The following is a 22482-nucleotide window of genomic DNA, read 5'->3' as shown; positions in this document are numbered from 1 at the left end:
GCTATGATGCTCCCCACCATGATGATGATGGACTAACCCTCTAAAGCAAGCACCCAATTAAATGCTTTCTTTTATAATAGTTGCTTTGGTCATGGTGTCTTTTCACAGCAATAGAATAGTGACTAAGACAGTATAGTATCCAACCACAATGGCCAGAAGAAATTTACATGATCTGCTGACCACATGCTGAAAATCACCACAGCAAAGACAAAAATGACATAGATCTAGGGCCAACAAGCTAGCTCAGCAGGTAAAGAAGCTTGCCCCTAATCCTGAAGATCTGAGTTTGATCCCCAGCATACATATAGCAGGAGAAAACTGACTCCACAGATGTGAGGTGGTATGCAGTAGCTTCCACACATACAAACATATACATTTTTTTAAAAAGAAATATCCATGGACAATTACTTGGTAAATGGGTCAGTATATACTGTAAAATTGAGAAGGGAAGCTGGGTGTGGCAACACATGCCTTTAATCCCAGCACTCAGGAGGGAGAGGCAGGCAGTTCTCTGTGAATTCAAGGCCAGCCTAGTCAACACATTGAGTCCACAACAGTCAGGTCATGGCTCTGTTACGCAGAGAAACCTGCCTTGAAAAACAAAAAACCAAAACAACAACAACAACAACAACAAAAAAGATGAGTGAGAAGGGAAGTTATAAGAGCAATTAATAAAGTGTTGGCTCAGCCGGACATGGTGGCACACACCTTTAATCCCAGAACTCGGGAGGCAGAGGCAGGCGGATCATTGTGAGTTTTCGGCCAGCCTGCTCTTTATAGAGTCCAGGACAGTCAAGGCTCCACAGAGAAACCCTGTCTCAAAAAAAAAAAAAAAAAACCTGATGATGATGAGGAGGAGGAAGAGAGGAAGAAGAAGAAGAAGAAGAAGAAGAAGAAGAAGAAGAAGAAGAAGAAGAAGAAGAAGAAGAAGAAGAAGAAGAAGAAGAAGAGTCTCATTTTTATTTATGTGCTCTGGAAAAGGCCTAGAAGATCTGCCAGGCTATAAGTACCACCTACCTATGCCTTTCTGAATCCAGAGGATGTGAGCTCCCTGTCTGGAGAGATAGCAAAAAAGGTTGGTCCCAGCAGGGAGGGACGCTGCAGGGTTTCCCATGGGGGCTCTAACACTACCTTGGCTGCATTGTGTGTGAGAGAGGGCTGGTGAGGAGCAGCAGGCAGAGTCCATTCGCCAAGGGAAAGGGTTAAGTCTCCCGCGCTCCTGTGGGCGGGCTCGGCTATGAGATCGGCAGCGCTGGGCTCTGCTGGCCGAGCCTGAGCATCTTCGAGGATGCAGTGCCGGGAGAGGCTGCAGGGACGCGCGCAAGGTGAACGCAGGGCTGCGGGTGCAGCGCGCAGGTGAGGAGCTGGCCGAGGGAGGGGGCGATGGCGGGACCCATGAAAGCAAGGAGCAAGGCTTACAGCCCCCTTCGTGGGCATAGGCGGCCAGGCCCGCATAGTGCCTACTCCCATCAGGGACACTGCGGGAAGGCGTGGAGCCAGGGAGAGAGGAGCCCGAGGAGGAGGAAGAAAGGTAACCCGAGATGGACCCGCTTCTGCAGGCTGTCCTGCAGAGGCCCTCACCCTGCTTCCCCTCCCCCTCTTCTTTCTCACCTAGTCTCTGAGACTGATTGATCTCACCTCCCCTCAGACCTGTCCAGCCTTGGGACCCCAACACGGCGAGCTCCTGCCTGGACTGTAAGTGCCCACATCTCTCGCAACGGGGGTGGAAGGCAGATGGCATGTTATTCACTGAAGGCCCAGCTCAGCCATCTCTTCCTCTGCAAAGCTTACAGAGCTGTGCACGATAAGCCCTATCGGCTTCAGTATTTCTAGTACATGTGTTCATCTGGCAGTGCGACCTTGGGCAAGTTGCTCAACCTCTCTGACTCTTGGTTGCCCACTTTTCTTTTCTGTATGATGGGTACTTGCACCTGCTTGTATGGGAAGACTTAGGACAGCTGTTTGCCTAACTGAGCAAACAGCTCAAGACAGTATTATTATCAACCTGTATCCATCTTAGGGGCCCCAGGTCCTTTTTTAGCACACCTCAGTCCCAGCCTCAGAACTGAGGACTTATGGGTCCCCAGACCCCATCCTGGGCTATGAGCAGAACCTGGGGCTTGGTAGATGTTTGAGAAAGGCCTTACCAAGGCTTAAAGGCAGTCTGAAATAAAGCTGCAGCTGGACCCAAGAGGTCCCCTGAAACTGCCCACAACCTCTGATGAGCCTAGAGTGCTCCTAGGAAGGGTACTTGGAGTTACTTCTCCAGGTGTCTGAGCCACCAAAGGTGGCTGGCTGTAGCCAAGAGAAAAGAGCATAACACCTGCCCCTAACACAGCTGGCCCCTCCTACCTCCCTGGCCTATTTAAGGATGAATTTAAGAATAGAGACCTCATAGGATATCTACCTGGGCCAGGAATATACAGGGGCTGAAGATGTGAAACAAAAGAGACAGGAGCCCAGACCTGTGGCAGACGGGAGATGGTATACAAGGGGGCATTGCCCTCGGGGTAGGGAGAGCCAGGAACAGAAAGCGCCCCTGGTGGGGAGTGTCTGGGCCAATGCATCCTACCTTCCAATCTTCCCTGGACAAGAGCGCTGACCTCTTTCCCTTAAAAAAAAAAAAACATGGCTACACAGACCTTATTACTGCCAAGCTTCCCAGTCTTGTGATGGTCCAGCTGCAGCCAGCTGACCACCAACCCACCCAGAAGGATATGTCCTAATCTCACTCTGCTCTTCCCTCTGCCAAATGCTTCCCCCTTAGATGGTCATGCTTGCACTCTTACCGTTTCACCTTGACCTCAGTGTCACCTCAGAGAGGCTCTCATGGAGCCCCTGTGGAGACTCTTAGCCTCCATCATCTAGCCCCATCTTATTTTCTTCAAAGCTAAACTTTATTATTTCAGAGAGTCTCACTATACAGCTCTGACTGACCTGCAACTTTCTATGTAGACCAGACTGACTTTGAACTCACAGAGATCCTCCTGTCTTTGCCTCAGGATTTAAACTTTAATTTAACATTTTTAAAAAGTGTATGTACTCGTGTGTGTGTGTGTGTGTGTGTGTGTGTGTGTGTGTGTGTGTGTGTGTGTATGCATGCATATGTGGAGATCAACCCAAAGGGATCAGTTTTCTCTTTTCACCATGTGAGTCCTGATCAAGGATTGAACTCAGATCATCAGGCTTGGCAGCAAGCACCTCTATCCACTGAGCCATCTCACTGGCCCTTAACTTTAAAATCACTTATTGTCCATCATATCTAGAATGGTCTCTCCACATTGGGGAGAGGGTAGTTTCTTCAAACTCGTTCAAGACTTTATCCCCATGGTCTGTTCAGTTTATTCATTGAACTAGTGAAGGGGGCTTGGGGAAGGAAAGTTTTCCAGACGAATGCTAAAGAAATAGGGTCCAACTGTAAGTTCCTACTGTGGGTCTGACCCTCATTGTTTATGCTTCATATGAATCCCCTTGAAGTAGATGCTCTTGAAAGAGAGAAAGCCACCACGATGCCAAGAAGCAAAGTAACTCACCCAGGAGACACGATGCTGGATGCCAGCTCAGGTCCCTCCTCAAGCAGGGACATGTAACTCTTTCTCTTTTCTGAGAGTTGGGCCTTGATAAATCTATTTTGAGGGCAGGCAAGAAGGCTTAGCAGATAAAGAGGCTTGCTGCCAAGCCTGACTTGAGTTTGATCCCTGGGACCCACGTGGAAGGAGAGAACGGACTCCCACAAGTTGTCCTGCATGCCACACTCTCGCTGCGGCAGATAGCCTCCCCTTAATTAAATGCATAGATGTAATTTTAAAAACTTAAAAATCTGCTTTCAGGGACTGGAGAGATTAGCCAGTCAGACGAGTAGTACTGGTCTAGTAGAGGACACAGCACTGAGGATGGGGGGTGGGCTACAGATGCTTCCAAGTCAGCTCCAGGCCATCCGACACTCTCCTCTGGTTTTCACAGGCACTGCACTTAATATGGGCAACTATCTCCAACACACACACACACACACACACACACACACACACACACACACACACACACGGAATAGCCACTGAGTATTGGACAGTGGCTCAGTTGCCTGGCTTGGCCATAACTTTGGAAGGCCAAGAACAGAGCAGAGCTTGTATTCTCTCCCAAGAGCAAAGGGAAGTCAGAAAGGTTTTTGTTGTTGTTGTTGTTTGGTTTGCTTTTGCTTTTGTTTTTGTTTTTTGAGACAAGGTTTCTCTGTGTAGCCATGGCTGCCCTGGAACTCACTCTGTAAACCAGGCTGGCCTGGAACCCACGAGTACTGGCATTAAAGCCGTGCACCACCACTGCCTGAGACAGGAAGTTTCGAGCACAAAGCAAGGGGCATGAGCTGAGACCCAGTTTTTAAGGACCTTAAAGCAGGGTTTGATGCTGTTGCTCACACCAGCTCCTCAGGGAAGTCATGGGACCCCTCAACCCTCACACATCATCTCTCTCTGATTTCTACTTTCTCTCTCTGCTTTTGTAGAGTGACCCAGTGAAGCCTAGAAGTCAAGGGCTCTACACTCAGGCATTGAATTAGACCATGGCCTCCAGCCCACAGGGCTGTGTATCTTGCCTCCTTCTGCTGTTGCTGCTGCCATGCCTGGGGGCTGGCCCTGCCTTGGGCAGAGGCCTTCCCAGGCCACTTGAGAACTCAGAACCTCATGTGATCCCACCAGAGCCACAGACCTTTGACCTCTTCTGGGAGAAGCAGAGAAATGAGAGTTTCCAGCCCAGTGGCATCTCCCAGGCTCCTGTTGAAGGCCCTGAGAGGCCTGCAGACTCTCCCCTAGGACCAGCCCTGCCTGGACCCAAAGCAGCCCCTGGAGTCCAGGGTGAAAGACTCCTAATGGCTGATGACCTTCAGCTGGCCCAAACACTCACCTCCCAAGGCTGGACAGGACCTCCAGATTCGCAGGAGCTTCTAGAGCCAGAAGCACCAGACCCCCATCCAATGGGAGCACCTCACCTCACTTTCGTCCCAACAACTCCCAGCCCTCAACTCAGGGTATCCATACTTCCCACTGCCCCACAGAAGCCTGGAGGCCCAGTAGGACAGCAGCCAGCTAGGGATGAGGGTCTAATGGCCAAAGGTAAGACCCACATAACACAGGCTTCCCCCTGGGACCACCAGGGTTCTCCCCACACTCTGGTACCCGAGACAGGTGCTGTGAGGACGCCGATGCTGGGGAGGCAGGATGGACATGAGGGGGGCTTCCTGGAGGCTGTCCAGGGCCCCTTACTCACCCTACAGGATCCAGTAGTCCCTGAGGTGAGCCCAACACCCCCAGCTGAGGTGGCATCCACTCAGGATCCTGGAGACCAGCTAGACCTAGCATTGGCCAGAAGCCTTCCTCTTCCTGAGGGGCTGCCAGCTGAACCACCTCAAAAAGCTGGAACTGGGGATAGCTGGGAAGTCAGCTCTCTGGGACCCCCACCTGAACAGACTGACCTCCTTGGTGGACAAGATTCTGCAACACCCCAGTCCTTACCACCCTCAGCCTCAGACACTTCTGATGGACAACTAAGGCCAGGTAGGTACCACCATAAGGGGCCTGAGTGGGGCTTCGAGGATCAGTGATCTAGCTTCAAGGATCAGTGATCTAAGGCAGCTAGATATAACTCGGGGTGTCATTTCCTTCCTTCTGACAAATTTGGGTGATGGTGGTACCCTTCTGAGGGATTGGATTTTGGGGAGGACTAGAGGGTCAGACAAAGTGGTGACTACTCTTGCCATTTCAGGAATAGCCTCGATGAATGGAGTAGACCCCATCTCTCCCCAGAGAGTGAGAGGAGCGATGGAGGCTCCAGGAACCCCCAAGTCCTTCATCCCTGAACTCCCAAACTCTGCTCAAGCTGCAAATGGAACAGAGAGCCCTGTGAGGGCCCGGCAGCCAGGTGAGGCCATGGCTAGGGGGTGATGGGTCCGAGGGGCCAGGGCTGAATGGAGAAAAGCACCTGCTAAAAGGAATTAGCTAGAACCTCCTCTGAGTAGCTGAGAAATAACCCAGTGCTCACCGGGGACACCAGGACAAGACACTGGCTCTTTTGAGCTAGAATTGTTCTTCTGTGCAACATAGACATGTCTTATGCAGTTATTCTCCTTCCTTCCTGGACCCCGGCACTCTGGGTGCTGGGACAAGAGGATTACAAGTTTGAAATCTGTCTGAACTACATACTGAGTTCAAGGCTGGTCCCAGTAGCTCAGTGAGACCCTGTTCCCAAAAATACAAAGGGCTGGCGATGCAACACAGTGTTAGAGCTATTGCCTGGCACATGAAAAACCCTGGGTTCCATTCCCAGCACCACCAAATAAATAAATAAATTTTTTAAAAGGGAAGGAAGGAAAGAAAGGAAGGAAGGAAGGAAGGAAGTTTATATCTGTCTTGTCTTTGTCTATGCTGGTTAGTGGGAACCAAGCTAGACATGTGCCCTTGACATGACCCAGCTACTATGGCAAGTGTTATTTTCTCCATTTGACAGACATGCTTGGAATATTAATTTACCCACTACATTTTTGAATATGGAAAAACTCAAAAGCACTTTGTGTTTGTTTGGGGTTCTGTTGTTGTGTTGTTTCTTGCTTGTTTGTTTGCTTGCTTGAGATGGGGGTCTCAAGTGGCCTAGACTGACTGCCCTTGCACTCACTATGTAGCTGAGGATGGCTTTAAAGTGCTGATGCTCCTGCACCTGCCTCCGGTTACATGCATGCACCTCCACTTCCCGCTGTCAACAACGCTTCCCAAGGAACCCTTTTAATATTGTTATTGTTGCAGATGAAGCCGAAGAATGGCCGGGTCGCCCACAAAGCCACCCTCCAGCACCCCCTGTACAGGCCCCCTCGACATCTCGTCGTGGCCTCATTAGAGTCACCACACAGAAAGCCCTGGGCCAACCACTCCCTCCGGAGCCCTCAGCCAGCTCAATGGCTCCAGCCCTAGCTTCTAGCCCCCCAGCCAATGCCACCGCACCTCCTCTGCGTTGGGGACCCCTGAGGAGGGTGCTCAGTTTTTCCTGGGAGCTTCATGTGTATGGGGTGGGCGTGCTTTTCCTGCTTCCAGCATTATTGGCATTGGTCACACTGGCAGCCGCCCTAGCAGGACCCCGACTGGCACTAGTGGCTGCCCTGCTGGTGTTGGTGGCTTCAGGGCTGCGATCTGTCTACATGCTCACTGATCCTTACGGCTCTCAGGCACGGCTGGGAGTACGAGCTGGCCTGGTGCTATACAACTTGCCTTTCCCCTTGCTACTCACTGCACTGGCAGCACTCACCCTGCTAGGCCTGGGTGCAGGTCTGCCACAGCCTCTGCAGAAGCCGCTCCTGCTGGGAGTTGTAGCACCTGTACATGGCGCAGGTTTGCTGGCCACAGACCTGTTCTCCACCAGGCCTGTGCTCAACCTTCTGACACAAGGCTTATCTTGTGCCTGGGGCGCGTCTGTGGCTCTGGGCACACTCTGCCTGTGCCGTCGCCGCCTGCTGGAAGGCCCTCGGGGCTGGGATGCCAGTCCAGGGCCCCGGCTGTTGGCTGTGGCGGGCTCATTGGGGCTCCTGGCCAGTGGTCTGCAGTTGGCGGCTTCGCTTTGGCTGTACCCAGGGCCTGGGCGAGAAGGTCGCTTCTCTTGGGCTTGGTGGGGCGTGCACTTCTGGCTGCGCCTGCTGGAGCTGACCTGGGCACTGGCACTGGCTCTGGCTGCTCTGGCCGCCACACGTCCCAGGCCCCCAACGGAGCACGCTTGCTGGGCTAAGCTGCTGCGCCTAGCATGCCCCGCGCCCACTGGCAAGAGCGAAGTGCCCGAGAGACCGAATAACTGCTATGCGGGGCCCAGTAGCCTGGGCACAGGCGGCCTGGACATCAGCAAAAGTCTCATCCGCAACGCTGCAGAAGGTGGGCTTCCCTCCACACCTGGTTCTGGACCCTGGGGTTCAGCTGCATCTCTGGGTCGTGGTCGCCCGAGTGGCCCGGGTATGTCCCGGGGCAGTGTGGGGCCCGCACCGTCATTGAGCGAGCTGGATCTGCGGCCGCCATCGCCCATCAATTTGAGCCGCAGCATCGATGCCGCGCTCTTCAGGGAGCACCTGGTCCGAGACAGTGTGTTCCACCGCTGCGGCCTCCGCGGCCTAGCCTCCTCGCCGCCAGGGGGTGCCCTGCGGCCACGCCGCGGCAGCCAGCCCGACGCAGAGCTCGATGGCGCGGGTGCCTCGCTGCTCCGAGGCCGCTGCCGCTCGCTCAGCGAGGTGTGCTTGCGCGCGCCGCTCCCGCAGCACGTGGTAGACCCGCCCGTCGGCGCAGCGGCCGCGGGGACTTCGGGCAGCTCCCTGGACAGTTTCTCCAAGGGCTCGCTCAAGATCAGCTGGAACCCGTGGCGTCACGGGCTGTCGTCCGTGGATAGCCTACCCCTAGATGAACTGCCCAGCACAGTGCAGCTGCTGCCACCACCTACCCCAGCCCCGACTCCTGCGCGGGCTGGAGAGCCTCAAGGCGAGAGCCAACCGTGCAGCAAGCCCAGCGAGTCCCGCAGCGCCTCCAGTGACACTATAGAGCTTTGAGCAGCTACTAGGAGGACCTGGACCCACTCCTCAGAGTCCGCATAAAGTGGATGAGCCAAGACAGTTGAGCATTTGAAAAAAAAAAAAAAATTGGCCTTCTAGGGCCTCCACCTGATTGCAGCTCCTGGGTACAGACAGTTGAGCTTCAATTCACCTGACTCGTTCTGATTTTTTTTTAATATCTATATTTTTTTCAGCAGATATTTTGCACAGAGGCCGTGAGTTGCACGGAATACAGGGTGGACGTGCATGGATTTGATCATGAGGAACAGGGAACAAGTAGCCCTGACTCTCCAGAGTGGAGATTGACTGTCCTCTTTGTGCCAAAGAAATAAACCCTTGCAATTAGGCTCATGCCTCCCTCTGGTGGAGCCAGGATCCTACACCCTGACAGGAGACAGGAGGCCCTTCCCACAGGAATCAAGAGCCTTCTAGAGGAATGTTGCCTCAGCCTTTGGTAGGAAGCCACTATCTCATTAAAAACTTGTCTGCTGTGGGCTGCCCACTTCCTGTAATCCCCACTTTAGGCCTAATCGGAAAGCATCCTGCCCACTTGAGAAATGAGAGTGATATTCCGAGGTGAACGCTAATTTGGGTTCTGCAACAGCAGCTGGTATTCAAACCAGAAAGACCAATTCCTAACCTGGCTCCTCGTCATCATTCTCCTTCCTCCTTCCACTTCTTTCTGGTTTTGTTTTGTTTTGGTTTAATTTAAAAACATTTCCTGTAGATTCATTTTCTGCGTATGAATGTTTTGCTTCCGTGTATATATGCACCATGTGTGCCTGGTACCCGGGGGTCAGAAGAACGAGGCTGGCTCCCCGGAACCGGAGGATGGACAATTGTGAGCCCACTGAGTGGGTACGGGGAATTGAACCTGGATCCTCTGCCAGGGCAGCAAACTGCTAACAACTGACCCATCGCCCCAGCCCCTTCCCACCACTTCTCTATCGTGTCAGCCCTCAACTTCCCAGGGTTGAGGAAAGCTTTACTGAAGTGGCAGTGACGGGTTGTGACAACTGAAGCTTTCTCAGTTTCCAAGACCTTCCTTTATTTCCTGAGATGAATAAATAAGTTGATGGCTGGGGTGGGGGAGGGGAATACACAGCAGGAGCTGGCAGCATGCACCTGGCAGGAGGGCTATGGTGACCCCACTCCACCTGAGGAGAACGCCTCTCATCCTGGGCAGGGGCCACAGCCCACCTGCAACCTCCCTAGGGAGAAACTGTCTTGGAAGTCACACACTGTAATGTCTGCCAGTCCCCTAGGCAAGCATCTCATGGCATCAGCGTCTGGGCTTCTTTTTCACCCCTGGGGCCACCGGAGTCCTGGGCTGATCAGTAAGGCAGGTAAAGGGTGTTTACCCCATTCTCAAAGAGAAACCATGCTGCCCCAGGTGTCCAGCAGGCAAGAGAAATGACCTCTGGGTGGGAGGAAATCCCGTAAGTGGTGGCAGGGATTATCTACCCTTGATGAAGCCCTCTAGCACACGGTCACTTCGCTCTGACAACCAGTACCCAGTCATGGCTGCCACGGCTCCTATGAAGATGGCAGTGAATACCAAGTCACCCTTAGCAGCAAGTGTGGCCAGTGCACAGATGATGACACCAAAGAACATCTGCTGCAGGACCACCAGCTCATCCTCCGTCATCTCCGCAAAGAAGCCCGCCGACTCTGCAGAGGTGTGATGTGTCACTGCCTCATTCGTGGCAGTTCCCGGAGCTGCCGGCAGCTCCCACACGCCTGATCACAGCTGCCAAGCCCACCTAGCTCGCCGAGCACACAGCATCACTCACTATTGGGAAATCTCTGCAGGGGCAGCTGAGACCCTGCCACCCTAAGTTGGAAGGAAGCTGGGAGGTGACGGGGCTGCCCAAGGCTTCACAGAACTCTGGTCCCACTGGACAAGAGAAAGCAGCCTTAGAGGGGCAGCGGGGTGGTGGTGGTGGTGGTGGTTGGTACCAAATACAATTCTATGTGGGAGGTGAGATCACCAAAAGCCAACCTCGATAACAGACACGTGAGGACTAGGTCTCAGTGTAGCCAGCCTCTTTGGGGGCGGGGTGGCAGTGGAGTGGGGCCTCCCACCCTCCCTGCTTACCTGGGATCTGCTCCTTCATGCAGATGCCCTCCTCCTGTCTGTAGCCCTCAGCACAGACACAGCGGTAGCTACCCTCCGTGTTCTCACACTGCTCATTCTCTCCCGGACACACCACTGTCTCACACTCATCCACATCTGGGAGGAAAGGGGAGGGGGTGAGAGTGCTGACTGCCATGGTCCCCACACAGCACCCCAGCCTGCATTTCACTCCCACCCTGACTCAGTGTGGCACCCTTCCTTCCCTTGTCTCCCCCATCGGCAGAAGACTCACCTAGGCACTTGGAGCCCACCTGCTGGTAGCCACGGCTGCATTTTTTGCAGCGGCCTGGCCCTGCTCCCATACAGCCCAGGCAGGCCTTGGCACAATCTGAAGAAGAGAGGGCAGGGGTGAGGGGTCCCGCAATCTCAGGGAGCTGAGGGCTCGGGAGCCTGAGAAGGTAGACTTTGGGTTTTTTTGGTTTTTGGTTTTTGAAGACAGAGTTTCTCTGAGTACTAGCCCTAGCTGTCCTGGACTCGATTTGTAGACCCGGCTGGCCTCGAACTCAGAGCGATCCACCTGTCTCTGCCTCCCAGAGTGCCAGGATTAAAGGTGTGCACCACCACACCCAGTGAGAAGGTAGACTTTGAAGGGACAGGAAATGCTTCGTCATCCCAGCCTCTCCCTCCAGCAATGGACGCTGACCTCGACACTCGTAGGATCCTTCTGTGTTCACACAGAACTGGTCAGCTCCACAGGTGGCTTGCTCTGTACCGCACTCATCGATATCTGGAGACAGGGCAAAGGTTGAAAGTGTCACTTTGCAGGACTGCCATGAGTGTGGTGGGAACTGCAAGCTAATGACCAGCCCTGAAGTAACTGCACCTGGAGTGGCACTGCCCAGCCAGACACTCAAGCCTCTGCCTGCCCTGCAGCCCTCGGATACAGATGGAGACGGGAGGGACAGGCCCCACCTTTATTTAGCCCCTCTTACTTCCTGAGTGCGGAGACATGAAGTGGGTGGTGGCTATGACTCAGCATCGTCCATACAACTTATATCCCACAGATGACCATAGGCAGAGGGGACCCTGAGTGACCGACAAGACACAGCTTCACAGCCAGCCTGGACCACTCACATCAGAACTGTTATATGAGGTGGGAAAAGTGTGTGTGTGTGTGTGAAAAAATTTTTTTTAATTTGTAAGACAGGGTCTCCTGCAGCCTAGGCTGGACTGCAACTATGTCCCCAAGGATGACCTTGAACTCCTAATCTTCCGACCTCCACTACCTCAGTGCTAAATCCTAAACATAAATTACCATATCTGGCTTTAAATTCTTGTCATTCCTTAAGAAAAAAAAAAAAAAAAGGCACATGCCTCTAATCCCAGCAGAGGCAGAGGTAGGAGGAGCTCTGTGAGTTCAAGGCCAGCCTCGTCTACAAAGCAAGTTCAAGACAGCCCAAGACTACAAGAGAAACCCTGTCTCAAAAAAACAAAAACAAGAAAACTTATCATTTGCATGCATGTATGGATATGTGTGGGTGCACGCATGCCATGGCACATGCATGTATGGATATGTGTGGGTGCCCGCATGCCATGGCACATGCTTTGAAATCAGAGCACCACTTGTTGGTTGGCTTTCTCTTTTCAGCATGTGTGTCCTGGGGACTAAGCTCCAGGGTTCAGCCTTGACAGCAAGCACCTGTTAACTGCTGAGTCATCTCACTGCCAGATTTGAAATCCCACTCCAGAGTTTTGTTTTTGTAAGGTTTGGTTTGCTAGGCATGGTGATGCATGCCTTTAATCTCAGCACTTAGGAGGCAGGGGCAGGCAGATCTCTTGAGTTTGAGGCCAGCCTGGTACAGAGCAAGTTTCAGCACACCCAGGGCTACACAGGGAAACCCTGTCTTGAGAAAACAAACAAACAAAGAAACCCAAAATGAAACAAAACAAAAACTTGGCCAAAGTAGCACCTCTTCTAAGAAGCCATGTGTCATCGGTCACTGCCCTGGGTCAGGACACGTGCCTTCCACTGCATGCAGGTCATTCTGTACCATACATGCCTGGCTCACTGCCTTCCCAGCCAGGCTGAGGCTTCCATGGGACTGGGAACTTGTTGGTGTAGGCAGGCATATGTGACACAGGGAGCAAAGCTCAGGCCCTAGCTCCTTCCCCACTTACCTACACACTTAAGATGATGCAGGGCCCAGCCTTTCTTGCACTGCAGACAGTGGGACTCCTCAGGTCCTGTGCAGCGGGCACAGGAACCAAAACAAGCTGGGTAAAAAGCAAATAGCTGTGAGGATGAGCAGGCGGGTATCCCAGCTAACCCTGCCCCACGCCACACCCCTTTGGCTACCTACCCGAACATACCAGATGGCTGCTGTTGCGCTCCGCCTCAAAGTAGCCAAGGCCACACTGGCCGCAGGCCTCACCCCCATAGCCGGCTTGGCAGTCACAGTGCCCGCTGCCCCCTCGGGTCCCTTCCCCTTCACACTGACCGTAGCCACCGCAGGGCCTCTCTGTGCCCCCAGGACATGCTGTGGGCAGACATCAGTTGGTTGAGATCCTATACAAAACTTTATCCAATAGATTATTTTCTACATGGCCCTCAATGTTTTTGAAAAGGAAAATTAGTTTTAATATTTTGCCATAAGCTATATGAAATAGCCCATTGTAAAACAACTAGGTAAACTTTTCATTTATTTTTGCTTACCTATATTTTTCTTTTTTCTTTTTTGAGAGAGGGTCTCACTTATGTAGCTCTAGCTGGTCTGGAACCACTATACAGACCACACTGGCCTCAAAGTCTTCACATACCATAAACACTGAGTATTTCTTTGATTGTTTATATTTGAGATGGAATATTCAGGAAGGCCAGAGAATTTTTCTGAATAGACTTTGCACATTTCTCTGCCTCAGCCTCTTATGTACTAGCACTGCAGGCTTTTCTAAATACTGAGTTGATCATTCCAGCAACTAATCCTTCTTTACAGGTGAAATAGCTCTGTTTACTTATCTATCTGTCTGTCTGTCTGTCTACCTAGGGATTTATTTATTTATTTATTGTTTTTTTGCTTTTTTAAGACAGGCTTTCTCTGTGTAGCCTTGGCTGTCCTGGACTCACTTTGGAAACCAGGCAGGCTGGCCTTGAACTCGCAGAGATCCACCTGCCTCTGCCTGCTCTCCCAGAACACTGAGATTAAAGGCATATGCCACTGTATCTGGTTGAAAAATAGCTCTAAAGAGGACTAGGAAACCTGGCATGGTGGCATGTGCCTGAAATTCCAGCACCCAGAAGGCTAAACCAGGAGGATTATTACAAGTTCAAAGCCTGGGCTCACAGGTCAAACCCTGCCACCTAAAAATAAATAAATAAATAATAGTAAGCTATTAAATAAATAGGTTAACTAAGACAAGACTGTATCAAGTTCTGCTCTGGCCTTGGGACTGTAGAGGTGGACAGACTACAATGGGGGCTTCTCAGCATGTGCTTGCGCCTCTCCCAGGTACAGTCTAGTGTGACCAGACATGCAAATTAAGGAGGCAGCGGTTGGGGACAACGTTTATTTAGTACCTGATAGCAGCCACACTGCACCTGGCTCAGGCTAGCCCTCTGCTCCCCCCCCACCCCAGTGTGGCCCACTGATTTGCTCACTTCAGGCCTGGGAGACAGGCCAGAGCAGCGGTCTGGAGATGCGTTCATACAGGCAAGCCTGGCTCCCCAGCCTCAGTAGTCCCTTCTCACTCCCAAAAGAGGACCAGGAAAGACTCACGAAGGCAGGACGGCCCGAAAGTGCCAGAGGGGCAGCAGAGCTTCAGGGAGTCCGAACAGAGCCACTGGAAGAGGTCTGGGGCTTCTCGCTGCCTGAGGCAGGGGCAGAATGCAGTGAAAGGGAAAGGTTGCTGGAAGAGTGTTGGAGTGGCTGCCTACTCCTACCTCTTACTGAATCTGTAATTCAGCCCAACTTGGGCATGTGTCCCAGAAACCACTTGACCAAGGCTCTTTTGGCAGAGGGGTAAATAGGCCCAGAGGGGGCCTGGTACCCACATCAAGTCCTCAGATCTAGGTTTGGAAGGCTCCGAACTACGGTGACATGCAACCGTCTCTTGGACAAATAAAGGCCACATCACCAGGGCCTGTCTGTATCCTGCTCACAGGGAAGCCCTCCTCCCCAACCTCTCACCTGTGAAACCCCCAGGCCTACCCACAGGAAGACTCCCATGCCTCTCACCTGTGGAACCCCAGGCCCACACAAGGGAAGACCCCCATGCCTCTCACCTGTGGAACCCCCAGGCCCACGCAAGGGAAGACCCCCATGCCTCTCACCTGTGGAACACCCAGGCCCACGCAAGGGAAGACCCCCATGCCTCTCACCTGTGGAACCCCCAGGCCCACGCAAGGGAAGACCCTCATGCCTCTCACCTGTGGAACCCCCAGGCCCACCCAAGGGAAGACCCCCATGCCTCTCACCTGTGGAACCCCCAGGCCCACCCAAGGGAAGACCCCCATGCCTCTCACTTGTGGAACCACCAGGCTTCTACCAGCTCCTCACTCAGCTCCAGCAGGCGATGGCACTCAAAGTCGGACTTGCTGCACACGCCCTCCAGCACCTCCACCAGGCGGGTTTCACTGACCAGATAGGACATAGGTGGTAGAAGCATACTCCACCCCCGCCCCCACCCCTACCCCAGCTCCTCAGGTCTCTCTCCACCTTCCCTCATACTGTGACATTATCAAGGCAGGGGCCAAGGACCACTATAACAGAAGGGCTACTGGCTCTAACATCAGACAGACCTCTGTCAGAAGCTAGATGTTATTTGGGCAAGTCACTGAGCCATTCTTGTTTTCACTTCTCACCTCTGGCCCGTCCCCTCAGTTTTAATTCCCCTGCCTCTACATCCCACTGTGCACCACCATGTTGGGCACACTTGTGTTTTTTTATCAAACAGTCACACCTCTGCAGGTGAATCCTGAGTCTTCAGTTCCTGCATCTGACCTGGGTGGGATAGCCATGCTGGGGAGATACGACTGAAATCAGATGAGGCGGGATGGGTTGCTCAGAAATACAGAGAGGACCCCCACACCTCCTGAAAATATATGGTCTACCAAGCACTGGCAAGGATGTAGAAAAAACCCGAATCCCTTCTGCACTGCAAGTGGAAATGCAAGATGGTGCAATCAGCTAAATGGAGCCACCACTGTGACTCAGCAATTCCTCTCCTGGGCACTTTCCCAAAAGAATGGAAAACACCTGTTCAAATACAAACTTGTACACAAATGCTCACAGCCGCAGTATTCATGATGAATAAAAGGTAGACAACAACTCAACTGTCCATTAACCAATGAACAAAAACGCAGTATGTCTATTCACTGGGAAATTAAAGTAATGTGCCGCACATATCATACAACAGAGATGAGGCGAGGAGACATTATGCTAAGTGAAAGAAGCCAGACATAAAAGGCCACATGAAATAGAGGGTCAAAGGAATCAGAAGATCCACACGGGTTTTTGCTTAATGAGAGCATATCAGCCATTGCCAGGAGCTTGAGGGAAGGAAAGATGAGGAAGAGCTGCTTAATGGGGGTAAGATTTCTTTCTGGCCAAATGTGGGGGTATACATCTATAATCCCAGTACTCTGGAGGCTACTGCAGGAGAGTCAGTGAGTTGAAAGCCAGGCTGTATTATAATAGGGAAACTGTGTCAAAACAAAAACAGAAGCGAGAAAGTTCTGGAAGAAGACAGTGGTAGTTATATAGCTGTGAAAATGTACTAAGTGTCCCTATTGGTGACATTTTTCCTTTTCTTTTCTTTTTTTCTTTTTTTTCTTTTTTGGCCATGTAGCCTAGACTGGCTTTGAACATGCTATGTAGCTGGGTAGGACTTTACCCTCCTGCTTCCACCTCCAAAAGTGCTAGAACTACAGGCATGCACCACCATGCCCTGTTTCATTAGGTGCTAGGAAAGGAGCCCAGGGTACTGTACATGTGAGAGAAGCACTCTGACAACTTGGCTACATTCCAGCCTGTTAAATTCCTTTATGTGTATTTTAGAATTTAAAAAAAAAAAAAATACACCCCCACACACAAGGTGTGGTGGCTCACACCTGTAATCCCATCACTTTGGAAGTGGAGACAGGACGATCAGGAGTTCAAGGTCATCCTCAACTTTACAGCAAGCCGGACGGCTGCCTGGTCTACATGAGATCATATCTCAAAACCAGATTTTTTTTTTTTTTAATTTTAAGATTTATTTATGTACTATTATGTATACAGTGGTCTGTCTGCATGTACTCCTGCAGGCCAGAAGAGGGCATCAGACCACATTATAAATGGTTGCGAGCCACCATGTGGTCAGTGGGAACTGAACTCAGGACCTCTCGAGGAGTAGTCAGTGCTCTTAACCTCTCCAGCCCCCAGAATCTTTATTATTACATGAAATATGATGGGGGTGGGGGCTGGGGAGATGACTCACTCTGTAAAGTGACTCCTGAGTAAAAGCATGAAGACCCCAGCACCCATGTAAAAGCCAAGTGTCCCACGGTGTCTGTAACTCCAGCACTAGGAGTCATGTGGCGGGGTCAGACTCAGGCAGATCCCTGTCTCCAGTCCAACAGTCTAGTTAGTGAGCTCCAGGTTCAGAGAGAGAACCTGTTTCAAAAAATAAGGTGGGACAGCCGGGCATAGTGGGGCACACCTGTAGTTCCAGCACTTGGGAGGCAAGGGCAGTTGATCTCTTGAATTAGAGGCCTGCCAGGTCTACAGAGGGAGCGCCAGGACCTCCAGACCTACACAGCGAAACCCTGTCTTGAAATAATATTAATAATGATGATGATGATAGGTGACAGAGAGAGATCAGCAGTTAAGGGCACTGAGGTCTTCCACAGGACCGGGCTTACTTCCTAGCACCTTCATGGTGACCTACAACTACTTATAACTCCAGTTCCAGGAGATCTGATACCTTCTGGCTTCCTTGGACACTGTATGCATGCAGTGTACAGCAAAACAAAATAGTCAGATACATAAAGTAAGATAATTAAAATTTTTTGATGGTGGTTCATATCTTTAATTCCAGCACTTGGGAGGCAGAGGCAGGTGGATCTCTGAGTTTGAGGCCAGCCTGGTCTGCAAAGCGAGTTCCAAGACAGTCAGGGCTACACAGAGAAACTCTACCTCACAAATTAATTCATTAAAATAAAAAAGATGAAAGAGGACTTGAAGTCAACATACTGTGAGCACCTAGATGCATGTGACCCTGCACACACATAAACACGCATGCACACATAAATACATAATATAAAAATAAATTTAATTGGGCTGGAGAAATGGCTCAGCAGTTAAGAGCACTGACTGCTCTTCCAAAGGTCCTGAGTTCAATTCCCAGCAACCTCATGGTGGCTCACAACCATCTGTAATAGGATCTGATGCTCTCTTCTGGTGTACACGAAGACAGTGTACTCATAGACATAAAATAAATCTTAAAAAAAATAAATTTAATTATAATGCCATCTCAAAAAAGAAAAGAATGAAAAATAAATAAGCATGATGTATCATATCATGTATTTAGAGCCTGAAACAGTGGAATACTAGAGGAAGTAATTTAGCAACACAAAACAAGAAAGAAGACATTGGGGATCACTAACATGGCTAAAGAGGTAAAGGTACTTGCCACCAAGACTGAGAACCTGCGTTCCATCCCTAGGATCCAAGTAGTGGAAGGAAAGAACTGACTCCTGAAAGCTGTGCACATGTGTACACACACACACACACACACACACACACACACACACACACACACACTCACACAATAAATAAATGATAAAAAAATATTTTTTTAAGCCAGGTGTAGAAGGCAGACCTCTGTGAGTTCAAGACCAGCCATGACAAAATTATGAGACCTTGTATCAAAAATGAAAAAAAAAAATAGAATAAAACAATTTTTTTATTTATTTTATTATTTTTTTTTTTTTTTTTGAGACAGGCTGTCCTGGACTAACTTTGTAGACCAGGCTGGTCTCGAACTCACAGAGACCTGCCTGCCTCTGCCTCCTGAGTGCTGGGATTAAAGGCGTGTGCCACCACCGCCGGGCAGAATAAAACAATTTTAAGAAAGAAAAAAAAAAAGAACCCAGAAGCCATTATGCATCAAAAGGTACTCTTGGTAATACTGCTTTCCTAAGTGAGGAAACTTAGGGAAAGGAGCGGCCAGAATTACAGAAAACAAGCTTCCCTGCCTAGTGGGAGCCAGGATTTTTTTAAAATTTTAATTTTATTAATTTATTCAGATTACAACTCAATTGTTATCCCATCACTTGTATCCTCCCGTTCCTCCCTCCCGCTCACTTTCACCCTATTCTCCTCTCCTAGGTCTAAGACCGAGGGGGACCTCCTCCTCCACTATATGGTCATAGGCTATCAAGTCTCATCTTGGTAGCCTGCTTATTCTTTCTTTGAGTGCCACCAGGCCTCCTCACCAAGGGGAGGTGGTCAAATATGGAGCACCAGAGTTCATGTCAGAGTCAGTCCCCACTCTCCACATAACTGTGGAGAATGTCCTGTCCATTGGGTAGACCAGAGTAGGGGTTCGATGTTTACTACTTGTATTGTCCTTGGTTAGTGCAATAGTTTGAGCAGAACCCCCCGGGCCCTGATCCACCCACCCATCATGATGTTCTTCTTGTAGGTTTCTAGGACCCTCTGTGTCCTTTTACTTCCCCATCTCCGATATTTCTCTTACCTAGAGTCCCAGTAGGATGTCCTCACATCTATCCCAATCTCCTGGTAAGTGAAGACTTTTGTGGGACATGCCTTTTGGGCTAGTGCCCACTTATAAGTGAGTATATGCCATGTAAGTCTTTCTGCTTCTGGGTTAACTCACTCATGATCATTTCGAGTCCTATCCATTTGTCCACAAATTTCTGGATTTCCTTGTTTTTAATAGCTGAGTAGTATTCCACAGTGTAAATGTACCACAGTTTCTTTATCCATTCTTCAACTGAGGGACATTTAGACTGTTTCCAGTAGAAGAAAAAGTGGGGAAGAACCTGGAACACATTGGCACAGGAGACAACTTCCTGAACAGAACACCAACAGCCCAGGCCTTAAGGTCAACAATTAATAAATGGGACCTCATGAGGCCGAGAAGCTTCTGTAAGGCAGGGGACACTGTCAACAGAACAAAGCAACAGCCTACATACAGACTGGGAAAAGATTTTCACCAAGCCTACATCTGACAAAGGTCTAATATCCAAAGTATATAAAGAACTCAAGAAATTAACCACCACCAAACCAAATAACCCAACTGAGAAATGGGGCTCAGAACTAAACAGAGAATTCTCAACAGAGGAATATTGAATGGCTGAGAAACACTTAAAGAAATGCTCAATATCTTTAGTCATCAGAGAAATGCAAATCAAAACGACTCTGAGATTCCATCTTTCACCCATCAGAATGGCTAAGATCAAAAACTCAAGTGACACCACATGCTGGCGAGGATGTGGAGAAAGAGGAACACACCTTCATTGCTGGTGGGAATGCAAACTAGTACAGCCACTTCGGAAATCTATCTGGCACTTTCTCAGAAAACTGGGAATAGGGCTTCCTCAAGACCCAGCTATTCCATTCCTTGGAATATACCCAGAAAATGCTCTACCACACAAGGACATATGCTCAACCATGTTCATAGCAGCCTTATTCATAATAGGGAGCCATGATTTAACCCTTTACCATGGTACCAAGGAACAGGCACGGGAGCTGGAGCACTGAGAAACAGTGAGAAGAGAAAACAGTAGCACCGACAAGCAGCCTAAACTCTTTGCTGGCCCCTCCTTCAGTGTCACTTTGAAAAGCTGGAGGGCCTCTCAAGTCCCCGTCTCTGGTCCTACCTCTCCCTGGAGCTCCGGAATGAGATGGAGGATACCTGGGTGTCCAGGGGACATCTCATTCCAACATGTTCAGAGGCCTGGCCTGACCCCACCCCTCCTGCCCACAGCCTCTCTGCAGTCTTCCTCAGAAAACACTTGCACTGTTCACCCGACTGCCAGGTGTCTATTACTTTCTCTCATGCCCCATACCGATCCCATGATGTTAACTGATGATCTCCAAGATAGGCGCCCCCTCACTGGGCTGCCCACTCCCTCCAAGCGCAGAGCTTCCCGTACTTTGTGGGTGTGAGCGCTCTCTTTACTTAAGACCAGAGGCTAGAGAGGTGGCTCAGCAGTTACGGGCATTGGCTGCTCTTGCTGAGCATCTGGGTTCTACTACCAGTGTAAATACCGGGGCTCTCAACTACCGGGAACTTCCAGTTCCCGGAATCCTGATGCCCTCTCCTGGACTCACATTTAGCACAAAATCTAAACTCCTTCCTGTAGCCTTTTGCCCACCTTACTCCAGCCACTTCTGAGAGAAATGTAAGGTCAGCCCTGCTACTTCACCTAAGGTGTCTGTTAACCGGCCATCCTGAACACCTCCCACCCATCTGCGGTCTACCCACCCACAGTCTTGTTGTTTTTCCCCTGACCGGTAGTACGTTGTCTATTCTACTAAAAAGCGAGTTTCACAGCAATGGGGCTTGGTTTCCTTATTTACTGCTGTTCTGCAAATGTTCGGTATCTGGGAAATAAATGCTTCCCCAAAGAGTCTATTCCAATCAATCAACAGAGACCAAGAGTTGGGGTATACACCAGCCCCCTCTCACCCCACTCCCTCTCTTACCTGTCTTTGTATTTGGACAACTTCTCTTCCTCCCAGGCAGTGTTTCCACCACCAAAGTTGTCCCGGATGGTTCTCTCCAGGCCCTGGATATGGAAGAAATTAGGAATACCTAAGTACAGAGCTTGACACATTCTTTTTGTTTGTTTTTGTTCTTCGAGACAAGGTTTCTCTGTGTAGCCCTGGCTGTTCTGGAATTTGCTCTGTAGAGCAGGCTGGCCTCAAAACTCAGAGAGCCACCTGCTTCTGCCTTCTGAGTGCTGGCACTAAAGGCGTGGATTCTAACATTTCACTATTTTATGTTATTGATCAGGAAACAGAGGCACTGCGAAGCACCTTGCCCAAAGGCCACACAGTTAAAGCAAGCAACCCACATTGGGACTAAAGACCATCCCCATTGGCACAGAGAGCTCCCCACTCCGCTAATGGGCCCCTCCCTCGGGACTATTAGTGCACCCACCTTGTTGAAGCTGTCCACCAGTGCCCGGCAGGTATGACATGGATGGGGCTCAGCTCGGGAAGAATGGGGAGGAGAGGGCTGGAGCCAGACAGGTCCTGGGAAGCTCAGAAACAGGCTCAGGCCCCAAAGCAGAGATAGGACCAGGCCCCTCAGGGGCTGCGAGGCCATCCTTTTCCCAGGCTGGGGACGTGCAGATAGAGGGCAGGGGACGGGTTCACTTGAGAAGCCGGGCTGTAAGGAGGAAAGGGAGGGTTCGGTTCTGAAGTGCCTTGGAGCTGAAAGCCCTAGATCTACGTAATTACAAACGAGGATGAATTGGGTTACTGGAGGCAAAGGCGCTGGGAGGGGAAAGGAGCCTAATCTGCAATTCCAGGAGAGAAATTGTTTCTCCGTTACCGTAGAGAGAGGTGGCCGGGATCGCTGGCAAAATGATAAGCGTCAGCCCATTGTTTTAGGGTCTCATTTAGTTATTAGGGGACAGAATTAGAGAGAGAGGGCTAGACCCCAAGATATTCCGAGAGAAAGGCGGATGGGCGGTCCTAGGGGAGGAGCCCGGATCCGGATATGAAGAGAAGGGGTCAAGTTCAGAGCCTTTTTTGGGAGATGGAGGCAAGGCCTGGAACAGGCCCGGGAGGATCCAGATCGAGCTAGACTGTAGGAGGGGGGGGAAAAA

At 50.7% G+C, this 22482-nt stretch overlaps 2 protein-coding genes across 4 annotated transcripts; one reads left to right on the top strand and one right to left on the bottom strand.

Annotated features, from left to right (window-relative positions):
• The first annotated feature begins 1169 nt into the window (after nucleotides 1–1169).
• On the top strand, nucleotides 1170–8637 carry Prrt3 (proline rich transmembrane protein 3). Of its 2 annotated transcripts, none has more exons than XM_051155086.1 (4): nucleotides 1170–1356; nucleotides 4499–5546; nucleotides 5755–5910; nucleotides 6789–8637. In XM_051155086.1, exons 2-4 carry the CDS (start codon nucleotides 4556–4558, stop codon nucleotides 8558–8560), a joined length of 2919 nt encoding a protein of 972 aa, XP_051011043.1. In that variant the 5' UTR covers nucleotides 1170–1356; nucleotides 4499–4555; the 3' UTR covers nucleotides 8561–8637. The 2 variants fall into 2 exon arrangements, with proteins under 2 accessions (XP_051011043.1, XP_051011044.1); XM_051155087.1 differs by lacking the exon at nucleotides 1170–1356 and adding an exon at nucleotides 1594–1695.
• Nucleotides 8638–9813: 1176 nt separating this feature from the next.
• On the bottom strand, nucleotides 9814–22465 carry Creld1 (cysteine rich with EGF like domains 1). 2 transcript variants are annotated; one of them, XM_051155084.1, is made up of 11 exons: nucleotides 22206–22465; nucleotides 21810–22040; nucleotides 21353–21435; nucleotides 15160–15270; nucleotides 14414–14505; nucleotides 13001–13177; nucleotides 12819–12914; nucleotides 11344–11427; nucleotides 10933–11028; nucleotides 10662–10796; nucleotides 9815–10234 (listed from the first exon to the last, which is right to left on the bottom strand). In XM_051155084.1, exons 2-11 carry the CDS (start codon nucleotides 21975–21977, stop codon nucleotides 10020–10022), a joined length of 1257 nt encoding a protein of 418 aa, XP_051011041.1. In that variant the 5' UTR covers nucleotides 21978–22040; nucleotides 22206–22465; the 3' UTR covers nucleotides 9815–10019. The 2 variants fall into 2 exon arrangements, with proteins under 2 accessions (XP_051011042.1, XP_051011041.1); XM_051155085.1 differs by lacking the exon at nucleotides 22206–22465 and having other exon boundaries at nucleotides 9814–10234; nucleotides 21810–22199.
• Nucleotides 22466–22482: the final 17 nt, after the last annotated feature.

Source organism: Acomys russatus, chromosome 13 (assembly GCF_903995435.1).
Source record: "Acomys russatus chromosome 13, mAcoRus1.1, whole genome shotgun sequence".
Taxonomy (NCBI): domain Eukaryota; kingdom Metazoa; phylum Chordata; class Mammalia; order Rodentia; family Muridae; genus Acomys; species Acomys russatus.
The sequence above is the reverse complement of the archived record's forward strand: the minus strand, read 5'-3'. Positions and strand labels throughout refer to the sequence as shown.

Bases quoted from the DNA above. Each gene is read 5' to 3' on its own strand.
- Prrt3 (XM_051155086.1), top strand. From the start codon at position 4,556: ATGGCCTCCAGCCCACAGGGCTGTGTATCTTGCCTCCTTCTGCTGTTG. The intron at 5,547-5,754 runs GTAGGTACCACC...TTGCCATTTCAG, and splicing joins TGATGGACAACTAAGGCCAG to GAATAGCCTCGATGAATGGA. The intron at 5,911-6,788 runs GTGAGGCCATGG...TTATTGTTGCAG, and splicing joins TGTGAGGGCCCGGCAGCCAG to ATGAAGCCGAAGAATGGCCG.
- Creld1 (XM_051155084.1), bottom strand. From the start codon at position 21,977: ATGGCCTCGCAGCCCCTGAGGGGCCTGGTCCTATCTCTGCTTTGGGGC. The intron at 21,436-21,809 runs GTGGGTGCACTA...TTCCATATCCAG, and splicing joins TGGTGGACAGCTTCAACAAG to GGCCTGGAGAGAACCATCCG. The intron at 15,271-21,352 runs GTAAGAGAGGGA...CTATCTGGTCAG, and splicing joins TTGTCCAAATACAAAGACAG to TGAAACCCGCCTGGTGGAGG.